The sequence below is a fragment of the Megalops cyprinoides genome, chromosome 25, assembly GCF_013368585.1.
Source record: "Megalops cyprinoides isolate fMegCyp1 chromosome 25, fMegCyp1.pri, whole genome shotgun sequence".
Classification (NCBI taxonomy): Eukaryota; Metazoa; Chordata; class Actinopteri; order Elopiformes; family Megalopidae; genus Megalops; species Megalops cyprinoides.
Genome location: NC_050607.1, coordinates 15,796,670 through 15,808,963, shown reverse-complemented (window position 1 = coordinate 15,808,963; position 12,294 = coordinate 15,796,670). Strand labels below are relative to the sequence as shown.

Sequence of the window (12,294 nt, the reverse complement as noted above, 5' to 3'; positions counted from 1 at the left end):
AATAAAGGAAAGCTACTTGTCCTTTGAAGTGAATGCGAATCGCAATCATTTACCTCACGATACTGTAGTCTGAAAGTCGGCAGGAAATGTACTTTCATGTCATACCCCAGGAAATCCTTTTTAAATGAGTGTTTTCTTTTCCCTGGAGTAATGAGTAATTATTTATATATCTTCTGGTTCATTGAACTCATATTTACTAATCATTTTCTCCATTCTAATTGTGGTTCTCGGATCTTGCCCGTAACTTAGATCAATGTAAAATGATCTATTTCTCCTTGCTAGACAAAAAAAAAATGCCGATAAATCTTTCTCCATAACCACACGCGCGCTCACACGCACACACATAGCCTACACATTGTAATCGATTGACAGTGTAATCTTATTTAATTGTACACTATGAAAGCTTTTGATTATGTAATATGTTCAGTTCTAATCATACCTAATTTAACTGTAGTGCGTACACTGCGTACTATATTGCAACGCTGTTGCGTGACTTCCTTACATTCTTTTTGATCTGAAACCAGAGATGAGCCGCAGTTCAAAATGCTCCACACGTCAAACCAAAATATTGTATAAACCTTTTAGATCTATGTAGAATTGAGTGAATTAAATATTTACCTAAAGGCAATCTTGGTGAAGAGTTTCGTTATAGTATTATTTGATTATTCACGTAAGCTTTTTATTGTCCGTTAATGGCGTTTATCAGAGTCAAGTTCGATTGTTAAACCATCTGGCTGCTGTGGACTACTGTACAATAAACTTTAAAAGCACCACTTTGGAAAACTGATGGCATCATTGTCTTGCTAAGGAGCTGACGGCAGATAGTGGCCGCTAGATGACTTTGTAGTCTACCAAGTTCGCTTAGCCAGGAGTCTACTAGTACTAAAAGCCCGTTTTTCTCCACGGAAACGCAGTCGCGCAACATAGAGAACATAGCCTACTCCATGCAAATCAAGCTTTTAAAAAGACGTTCCTATAGCCCTGATTTTATCAACATTAATCGCTAAGTACCACAATACAAGGCATTTTGAAAATCTCCACAACTGTGTATTTACATAAGAACGTTACCCCTTTTATGACAGAATGTATACGCATGCCATCAGTGTAGTGCCAGCACAACTGGTGTCCATGCTAATGGTGTTTTGGCAGTAGCTGCTGTCATGACGCTAACATATTGTGTGCTTAAGCAACTATTCCTGATAACCGTATAATGTCCAGATCAATATTTATGATTGCTTCTGAGTTTACGGGGAGGTGATGCCAGTGCTCTAAAATGATTGCGCGTGGTGTGTGCGCTCATTTTTTTTTTAGTCTAAGCTCGAAGGTACTGATGGTAACTGATCTTAAAGGACAGGCTTCACGCGAATTAAAAAAAAATTGTCTCCATCTAGCGGTATGGTTTTTGTACACGCATTTGTCGCGAAGAAGTAGGCTAACAACCTGTGCGGCCCCTTCAGTAGACGATTTCCTTTTGCCGTGCCTCCGCTATCTGTGTGATGCCCGATTCATGAACGGAGTCTGATACAGTTTTACGGAGTGAAGCTTAGAAATGAGAGTAATTATTTATGTAGTTCCGAATACATTATGACACATATTTTCCCCATTCGCTCCAAATGAACGCATTCTCGTGTACACGCACGGTCGTACCTCTCATCGTACATTATTAGAAGTCTAAATTATACAGAGTAAATACGTTCCAGCACGTGACACGCCTCCATAGCGTTCAGAACGCGGCAACTTCTGGGCTCACTGCAGCGGCACGTCTCGACCGGAAAGACCTGGAGGAGCAGCGACCAGCTCAACTTAGACCCCGCTGGCTGTAGTTATTTTTTTACGACTACTGTATCTGTTTACTGTGTTATTGTTAGTTAATTTTTAATTTAAGGTATCGGCGTCGGTGACATTTCCAGCGGAACAGGCAGTCTGTGACACCGATAGGCTGCTGTTTTTTTTTTTTTTTCTGTCCGCCTGCTCGAGCAGCTACTGCTTGCAGAGGTGGTCTCTCGGTCGTTGAGAGGAGCTCAGCTGCGCGTTTCTTCATGCACAGTCACACAGAAAGCATCGCAGAGAGATCGCTCTTGGTACATCGCTTCCTTGGGAATAAAGGAGAGACCATGGAAAGGCATTATCTGTGACTGCGCCTAGGCTTTTGTCCGAAATCTTAAGGGCGTGATCAACATTCGTTCCGAACTTGTTGCTGGTGCCGTCCTCGCAGTTCTGGGAGAATTTAACAGGTACCTAGGATAAAAGTGCTGATTACAGCTTTCGGCAAAGAGGGAATCTCTCTGGAAGAGTGTGAAACATAGCAAAAAAAACTACATGCATCTGCTTTAAACCAGCCATACGTGGAGGTAAGAGAGTATTTTAAATACCATATCAACTCCGTGCACAGAATAGCCAGTGTTTCTCTGCTCTGTACTTGTGTAAATTCGAGACGCAAACAACTTGTGCCTCAGCCTTTTTCAGTGATCATGTGGTGGTGTGTTACGCAGACGTCAAATGAAAGCGGGAAATGTTGATATGTATACATTTTACCATCATATTTTTCAAGCTTCAAACACATATGCGTACTCCGGGCATCTGATGGCCCCGTTTGTAAGCCACCTAATTCTGAATACTCTCTGTATTGGATATACATATAGCACAGTATACTGATGTCAGTAAGCATTCTGATCTCCTTGGTTTTGCGTTGTTTTCGTAGATGTCCGTTCGTCGCTACGCGGTAGTTCAATAATTGCCAAAGGGGGGGGACTCGAGCCTGCTTCAGCTGGACCAAGTTGCGAAGAGCGGGTCGGCATGGCTGCGGGAGTAGCGGCTTGGCTTCCGTTCGCCCGCGCGGCGGCCATAGGATGGATGCCCGTGGCGAGCGCCCCTATGCCCGCGCCCCCGCGGGACAAGAGGAGAACGCAGGACGGACTCATCATCCTCAACGTCAGCGGCACCAAGTTTCAGACCTGGCGGAACACTTTGGAGAGGTACCCGGACACCTTGCTGGGGAGCACGGAGCGAGACTTCTTTTTCCACGAAGAAACTAACGAGTATTTTTTCGACCGAGACCCCGACATATTCCGACACATCCTTAATTTTTACCGCACCGGAAAGCTTCACTACCCGCGCCACGAGTGCATATCTGCCTACGACGAAGAGCTGGCGTTCTTTGGGATAATACCTGAGATTATTGGGGACTGTTGCTACGAAGAGTACAAAGACCGCCGGCGAGAGAACGCCGAACGAATCCAAGATGACGAAGAGAATGAAACCAACAATGATTTGGCGCCCACCGACATGACCATCCGCGAGTCAATGTGGCGGGCTTTCGAAAACCCGCACACCAGCACGATGGCGCTGGTGTTCTATTACGTCACTGGCTTCTTCATCGCCGTTTCCGTCATGGCCAACGTGGTGGAGACCGTGCCCTGCGGGACTTCGCGATACAAAGAGGTGTCCTGTGGCGAGCGCTACGCCTTGGCCTTTTTCTGCTTGGATACGGCCTGCGTCATGATCTTCACCGTCGAGTACTTGTTGCGTCTGGTGGCAGCGCCAAGCAGGTACAAGTTTGTCAAAAGTGTGATGAGCATCATCGACGTGGTTGCGATCATGCCCTACTACATAGGGTTAGTCATGACGGACAACGAAGACGTGAGTGGGGCGTTTGTCACCCTGAGGGTCTTCCGCGTGTTCCGGATTTTTAAATTTTCCCGCCATTCCGCGGGGCTGCGCATCCTCGGCTACACTCTGAAGAGCTGCGCCTCTGAGCTGGGATTCTTGCTCTTCTCGCTAACGATGGCCATCATCATTTTCGCCACGGTGATGTTCTATGCGGAGAAAGGATCTTCGGCCAGCAAGTTTACCAGTATCCCGGCGGCATTCTGGTACACCATCGTCACCATGACAACGCTGGGGTAGGTGGCGATACGTGTAACTCAGTATGTCCATGCTTCCTCGTCTTCGTCACCAAGGGAGCAGCTGGCTGGCCACTGGGATTCTTCTGACAGCAGAGTACACACACGCACACACACACACACACACACACACACACACACACACACACTCACTGTTGTGGGCCCCAAAACATTCGCTGGAAATAGGAAGTTCCAAGCACTGACTAAGCCCAACCATATTAGGTCTGACCAAATGAGATCTTATGCATTTCACTCACAGTAGCGCAGTACAATATTTGCTCATTTCTTTTCAAGTAGTTTGAAGATATGCCCTCAAACATAATGAAATAGGCTGAATAACAAGATTCAATGCATTGCTTAACTGGAGAACATCAAGCACACAGAGGTTTAACAAATCTATACATGACGCTTGTCCTTAGAAACCCAACACGCGTACGTTTTCTTAAGTTGAAGTGAATTTATTGATGGAAGTTTTTATTACGTGCACACGGAATTGATACTTTTTTGACACATTTGCACTCGTATAAAACAGCTAATGAAGTATGCCGATCGTATAGTATGAGACTCATTATTTGGTAACCAAGATGGGCGAGGGTTTTCACAGGTAAAAGCAGAGCGCGGAGGTTTTAATTTCATGGTCGCGATTAACACGGACCGAATGTGTCGGTGCAGCACAGATGAGTTCATTATAATAACCGCGATCGTTATAATTAATTTCCACGGGTGTGTGCATCCATTCATTAAACTGTTCATCCCCCCGCGTTATTGTTCAGCGAACGGTCCGTTTGCTTCGCGCCCGCCGCGACGTGCGCTCTCCGAGGTGCTGAATCCGAGAGTGACGCTGCGCGGCGGCGGCTGTCCGTCCGCAGCGCTGTGCGGAAAACACGTGACCGAATCTCACAGTCGGAGAGATTCCAACCCAGCCCCCCCCCCCCCCTTTGGGCGATTAAAAATACACGATTGGCCCTTTGATCACGGCTCCTCTGAAGCGCATGACTATTTATGTCATAATATAGAAACGCGAAGTGACACTTTTCCGCCCGTACCGGGTCTGCGCTTAATGAAGGTGGAAACTTAAAGTTTAAATCATTCGCGGAGAGGCCCAGAGCACAAAATCATGAAACGGTCCTTTCAGAATCGTTATGAATATTTATCCGCAATGTTTTTGGATCAAAGGCGGGTGTTCATTAGACGTAAAAGTCCACATGAAGAGGAGATGAGAAGAGAGAGAAGGGGGGAGGGAGGGGGAGAGAGGTGGATGGCTTTGGAATATATTTCACCACCTAATTCTTTGCTATTTGTGTTCAAACGTGTCTTTTCTGTCAAATTAGATAATATCAGCGTGGAAATGCAATTATTCCCCGACACTCCGCTCAGCTAATTACCGTTGTATTGTAAGACAGGTTCAGGGAAGAATACGGAGCTGATTCTGTTATTTATAGCATGCTTCATCCTTCTCCAGCTCCTCCTCTACAACATTGTGTAGCATATCTCACACAATCAGACCGGCCTCCTGGTAAAATAAAACATCAAATCTCCGCTCGAAGACAACATGCTGCAGACGACATGCACTGTAGATTCAGTGTGCTTCGGTCAAACCTATAACACATGGAACAATGTCAGAATGAGCAAAGTTTTTTTAGCTGCGGTGCTCCTGTATTCTCCAGCTTTTATGGGATGCAATGCATCTTAAGTAGTGTGTGTGTGTGTGTGTGTGTGTGTGTGTGGGATTGGGGGGGGGGGGGGTGTCCAAACCACAGTAATCCTAACAGTCTCAGGGTAAATCCTCTATAGATTCAAATCACGCGCACGCGAGCACTTCAATCGTCTGTTTATACGGAGTGGGATGATACAGAACACGAGTGTCCTTGTGTGAAAACACGATGGTTCTTGTGGGAAAAAAACCTGAGAGCGCGCGTGCGAGCAAATGCATGCGTGCGAGCCAATTTCTCCCATCTGTAAGCGAGGGGGTTGCAAAGCCCATCTCATGTTTTACATCCCAGCTGTCGATACCTTTTTAGACCGTACGTGATATCGACAGCGTTGCGTGAACGTGATCATATTGCGAAAACTTCACAGTGACACAGACATGGCGAGAGGTTTTAGTTAGCTGGGTTTAGATGGCTGCAGAAATTCAATTTATATCGAATACAGTATAATACATCAAACAGTTATGCAAATGTCTGCCAGTGATTGTGTTTTTATGTAGCTTCCAGGTATACCAGAATCTGGATATTTGCCATTGGGGAGTTCTTCATGGTGGGTCACATGCAACATGAAGCCAGTCCGAGTCCGTACATGCATGCCTGTAATGCTGTAAATAACCTTGTTAAATTAACTCTGCCTTGACGGAATTACCCAGGTCGTCGTCTTGTACAGCAGCTGACAGCCGATGAGGAGCAGTTAACGGTCTCAGTCAGGGGAGCACTTTCCTAAATTGAACATAGTCTTTTTTAAACGAATATATCATTTATTAATGTCTCATTACATTACGGTCAGTCTTATGACAGGGATTTATGTCCTCTTGTCTTGACTTGGAAGGCTATCAGAAGACGCAGGTGAGCGGAGTTATTGGGTGTTAAAGCATTATTGAACGCCATGCAGCTTTAATGAGACGTCGGCAGCACAGCAGCTGTGTATCGCACCCCTGCGGTTATATCAGCGCGCCTACGGAGCGGCTATTTTTTTTCCCCCCACTACGAGGCTGGCAGGTAGATAAACGTTGCGGGGACACGGCTAAGTGATGTCATCTCTCATCCTCCGTATCCAGGCTGCCGGTCGCGATTTTTTTTTCTGTATTATTTCTTTATTTCTTTTTTTGTGCCCTGCGATGAGGTTAATTTCGACTGCCCCGTTACGGGTAGTAAACTTTATTGGTACAAAAGCAGGGAGATTATTTGCTAAATGTAGTAACGCTTAATGCCAAACATATCATATGACCTGATACCATATCTCAGTTTCAAAAACAACAGACTAATTGCTTTGCCATTTAAAATGTTGCGCGGGCTCGATTTCGTGCGCGGCGACAGGCACGCGGCGGAATGTGATGGTCCGTTAAAGCCTTTGTTGATTCCTGTTTCTTACCCGATAGATCGTGCAGTCCCAGGAGCACGGGAATCAGAAAATGAAACTGGGATCCATGGCGCAGATTAACCCCTCCCCTGCTCCGGGCTGTCCTAATTGGCTCTTTTTTTTTTGATATTTGCAAAAGCGTCCGGGCCGGTTTATTCAGAGGGAGTTTTAATTGGCTTATCGAGTGTCAAATCGCATCTAATGAAGGAGCATCTGCCGGTGTTAAATACTGGCAGCGTTAAGCACTTGGGAACATAATGGGCTTGGAGTATTAAGGACTGGGGAACGCAATGCCTGAGCTCAGAGGCCTTACTTATTTAACCTCCTCCTCTGTGCCACTTGCAGCCCCCTACCCCCAACCCCCCTGTTCCCACTACAACCACCACAAAGCTTCAGGCTCTTGACGGTTGATCCCCTCTCTGCTCAGCTGTGAAAGTGGGGATTAAGGAGCAGCACGCGAGAAGATCAAAGAACATTCCAGAGCTGTGGAGAAAGCCAGGCCTTGCCTTTTAGGAGCAGCTGTACATAGGGGCAGTGAAAGGGTTAAAGACTCAACGTCAGGGGTACCAAGGAGGTGTTACTGACCCTGCGGATGTCGGCGGTCCCAGGGGAGGGTGGAGGACTGGGTTTATGATGCAGGCCCGGAGGGCGGGGAGTTTGGGGGGGGGAGGGGGTGCTATGAGTCTCACCTCAGCCACATCTCAGGTTGCATTTGGTACTTAATCATTGGCTGGGAACAGCGTTGCCTTGGAGGGGAAAAATTGTTTGCAGATGTATTATTGATGACCGTGCAAGCCACCATGCATCATGTCGGCCAGACCGGAAAATGTGTTACGGAGGAGCGGTTCAGGCGCGGCCCAACGCCCACCTTCTGTCTGCCAAAGATAAAGGCATGGGCGAGGCTCCAAAAGGCCTGTGGTATGTCAAGTCATGTGACCGATGATGTCATCACACCTGTCAAATCAAAATGTCCTGAATGGCTTTAGTCAGTAATGTCATTCAGATCTATTGATGAGAGACATCAGATTTGAAAACATCTGGGTGTGGGTGTATTTAGATAAAAAGCTGATATAACTTTCTGTTTGTGTAAAGCCCAGAATTAACTATGATTTACATGGGAGTAATATATGAATGTACATATTCACATGACTGCTGTTATGAAATTAGTGCTTTGTTAGATTATTTCCTTTTCCTGATGCACACGCACATCTATAAACATCTCTCCATATCCATACAATATCCATCAATGTGTGTGGCATCTTTGACAACACAGCTAATAGGACAAGATCACATTATCTGCACATACTGATTTAAATAACTTTCAAGCATTAATGTCGACTTCAGCAACCCAAGAGCTCAAATCCCATGACAGCCTGGCCTTAATTAAAGAAATTTAATTAAATGTTTTCTTTTTCTGGCAAAGAGCCTCTTAAAAGAGTTATTTTTTAAATACTACTCGCCCTGTGTTTAATTATTGGTAATGTGAGGGTGGCATCGGAGGGAATCTTAATGCGTTCCTCTGATTTGTATAAAAGGGGAATTTTAATGTATTAATGGGCCAATGGACTTCTGTGTTTAGAAGCTGTTGAGCGGCACTGCGGTGGCCATTGCAGATCAGAACCAGAATCAGACATTATTGGCCAAGCATACTTCTACACATACAAGGAAGTTGACTCCGGTTCCGGTGTCTCTCCTTGTGCTTGCATACAACGTCAAAGTGACAACAGCAAATACCAAACGGTTCAGATATGAAGTGACCACACCTCGCATAACATTCTGTCAAACGTACCTCTCAGATTCCTGTCCAATATGACACCTGTAATGAATGTACCTGAATGGGGTCTGGTGGTCTACAGGCCCATCTCAGAGACAAGCCAGTTTAGGCGTAGCAGGCTGTTTCTGTGTATGTAGTCATTTCTACTGTCGCGACGGTCAGCAAACTGCATGTAGGAGGACAAAGAACCTGCCTACTAACTTGCCTTGGATTGAAGTATCTCAGACTTGTTTTTGAACTGACTGAGCAACACCCAAGTAGACTTAAATAAGATTTCATCCGACCAACATCCAATTCATGTTCAGTTGATCGTATCTAATGTGGTTGGTCCTGGTTCACTTCAACTTAAGATTTGAGTTTTAAACCAAAAAACATGATGCATAATGTTTCTGATATCAAAATGATTGAACCTAACCCATTAATGATGTAATGATTCAGCATTGGGTAAGGTTATATAATGAGGATCTGACTGCTGATGGATTATTCTCACTGAAACCAGACAGCTTTTAAACCAGGAAAACAAGTTCAGGACAGTTAGCAGTTTAAGCATAAATTTAAAGGGAAATATTCTGCCTTTCCTATTTGCTGCTCCACAATTGCCATGGGTCCACTGTTGCCTTTCAGAGCGACCCTTCTGGAAATTCTATATCTAGGTTGCCCAGCACTTTCCATTCAGTGAATCCACAGAGTGGTAGGGATTAAATGGGCAGGGAAGGGACCATTAAAACAGTAATTACTCCTATTGTGCTGCGAGGTGTCACTGATCCCCAAAAGCTCTTCCCTGAGTAAAGAACATGGACCCTTTCATGTTAATTCACTGCCTCCTGCTCTCCCTTTAAATGGATTATGAAAGCTTTTAAAACTGAGGAAAATGGCATGGCCTCATAAACAGACAATATCAAACAGCACACATCAGGTTTAATTTGTGTGGTAGAGCGGGTACTGGTGATGGAAAAGTTATGAAAGTTTTTCTTAATGTAAAAATAGAATCCAGCAAATATCGGCAATCCTTGTTAAGAAGTGGACATAATTATCTTCTCCAGGTGTCAAACGGATGTTTACTCGATAGAATTGTCTTAATGAGTGATCTTCGAAGGCCTTTTGCTGACTGATATGAGCATTATTTTTGTCATCCTGTAACCTTGGGCCAATGCTTGGTACCTTCGCTCCCGCAACGACACTGTCAACAGTTCTGGCATAAAAAGACTAGAGGAAAATCGATTCTCTCTGTAACCTCCGAGTGGCAATTACAAGGAGAAGTTGGCCTTCTGAGGCTGATTTCAAAGCTCAACAGAGAAATGAATTGATCAAAGGGACATGAATACTTCTCTAGATCTGTGTTTGGAATTCAAACGACTTGTGGAATCAAAGAAAAGAGAAGGGAAATAAAAAGTATTCTCTGTGCTAAATATTCACAAGTTCTCGGCCAGACGCAGGCCACTTCAAGCAGAGCCAGGCCACTGCTGGGCCACGCTCTCCACATGTGCGGTGATGTGTCATGGAGCTTTGATTTCCCAAGATTCTCCACGGTTTGATTGGCCCATTTTTGTCGCTTCCCCCCCCGCCCCCCGTCCTTCCTCGCACGGGCTGTCTGAGCGGGTTTGATTTCCAAACGGCTTTTGCTGCCAGTGAACCTCGATGGGGAAATTAATTTAATAACCTTCCTTGCATGGGCGATTTCCAGGCTGCGCTAGTGTGGCGAGTCACGGGTTCAAAACTGAATCCGTAATGACGCCACCTTCAGAGCCGCTGGAACGGAAATAATTACTTGTCACCGGCATTCACGAAGAGGGTACTTACCTAACTCCTTTTCCTCAGAGTTATAAACAAACTCCAGGTAAAAAAAATGGATTAAATCAGAAACCTTTCACCAAATCATATCTTATGCAAAATAATGGTATGCGTTTATCAACGGGGCAGCTAAAACTGTTGCAGAGACGGAGAGAGGGAAGGGAATAGTGAACTCCTAGAGAACATTGTAAAGAATTGCACACCGTGTAGTGTGCTGAATTATTAAAAGCACTTCCTATGGAAACAAAGACGGCTACATTTTCTTGTGTGTCGCTATTGTATCAATTACTCCTCATGATGACAGAGGCTGATAATAAATGCATGATGTGTTTTTAAAACTGACCTGAGGCCGGTGAGGACCTATGTGTGTCTGTGTTTCCCTCTGATTCTTCTGTACAGTTCTCTGGGTCAATGCTGGGGCCATTGCTTTGCCTCGAGGACGAAAAAACGACTAGCCTAGTTTATTGCCCGTATTTATTTACCGTGAACTCTGTGGTGGCCTCCGGACGCCCCATAAAACCACACTGCTGTGAGAATACCACAGATGCCCCGCAGGAAGAAGATGCTCGCTGAACCAGCTGGCGTAGTTATTTTCATCTCCATTGTGGCGTATTCTTGTGACATGTCCTCCCCTTTTCCAGGGAGAGTGACGTTCTCGTCCTTGAATCCGTCCTCTCAGGTGACAAGATTAACAGCCTGAGGTGCCAACAGTGTGAGCTAAGTGAGCTGTCCCTAAAGTCTTTTATGCATGCTGCAGGTTTAGCCTCGATTTAGCCCTGTTAATTTAGCCCCGTTAGTCAATACCAGGCTGCGGTTTATGTTATTGTTATCTGAATTCAACCCACGCGTGCTGAAATCGTCGTACGACGGTTTAACCACTTCAGGGCCAGGTGTAAAAAATGTCTTTAAACCTGCCACATGGTGTACTTGTACATCGCTGGCACAGTATGGGTTAATGCTGTTAAAGTCATGTGATCCCTTTCAGGGCTTCCGCATCAGTGGGCCATTTCTGCTCGGTTAAAAACAACCAGGTTGCATTCCATTATAGCCTGTGGGCCTTTCCACACTGCCATTTCCCCCTGCTGCACAATCTCCCAGCTCAACTTGGCCTCTGTCATGTGATTGGCAGACTCGACTCTACCATTGCAAAAACCCATCAGTGCTCATGGACCGAAACACTGGGCCATCTCAAAATCACGTGATTTTAGTTTGAAAATTTTGTTTTTTGGTGCCATGTTTGTGAAAAGTAGTGTGTTGCAGTATATTCTATAACATAGACTATATCTTTCTAGGGTGTAAAGATTGTTCTACATTTTCCTATCCCACATGCACCATGTATTTGTATATGATCACGAAATATGTATTCCTGTATACATGAACCATGATTTGAAACATAGTGTCAGAATTGTTGTTAGATCATTTCTCAGAAGATATCATTTAGATTCATAGGATGTTCCTTAGCATTCAGAGTAGATAGTGAGTTATGTATGACCATTACTTGAGATATGAAATGACCCCTGCTGTGAATTCATCTGAGGGGAAAATACCAGTGATCCTATGTTATATATAAATATCACTCATTCAGTTTGCTATGCGGCTTCTGCTCAAAGCAGCTGTCCTCTGGTTTGAGGAAAGGGAAAGAGAGAGAGGGGGCTCTTCTCCTCGACAAAAGAAAATTCCCATTTAATTCTGAACACATGCAGAATCTATTCATAACTTGCACACAAAAAAGATTCGTGCTGTGGCCCGACTGTC

General features: G+C 45.0%; 1 protein-coding gene across 3 annotated transcripts in view; it reads left to right on the top strand.

Annotated features, from left to right (window-relative positions):
* The first annotated feature begins 1,482 nt into the window (after positions 1–1,482).
* The window catches only part of LOC118771898 (potassium voltage-gated channel subfamily D member 2-like), a 109,292-nt gene continuing 98,480 nt past the window's right edge, over positions 1,483–12,294 (top strand). For all 3 annotated transcript variants that reach the window (XM_036520046.1, XM_036520045.1, XM_036520047.1), the window contains exons 1-2: positions 1,483–2,351; positions 2,702–3,902. In XM_036520046.1, the coding sequence (XP_036375939.1) occupies positions 2,797–3,902 (1,106 nt within the window). In that variant the 5' untranslated portion in view covers positions 1,483–2,351; positions 2,702–2,796. The remainder of the gene's footprint in view (positions 2,352–2,701; positions 3,903–12,294) is intronic.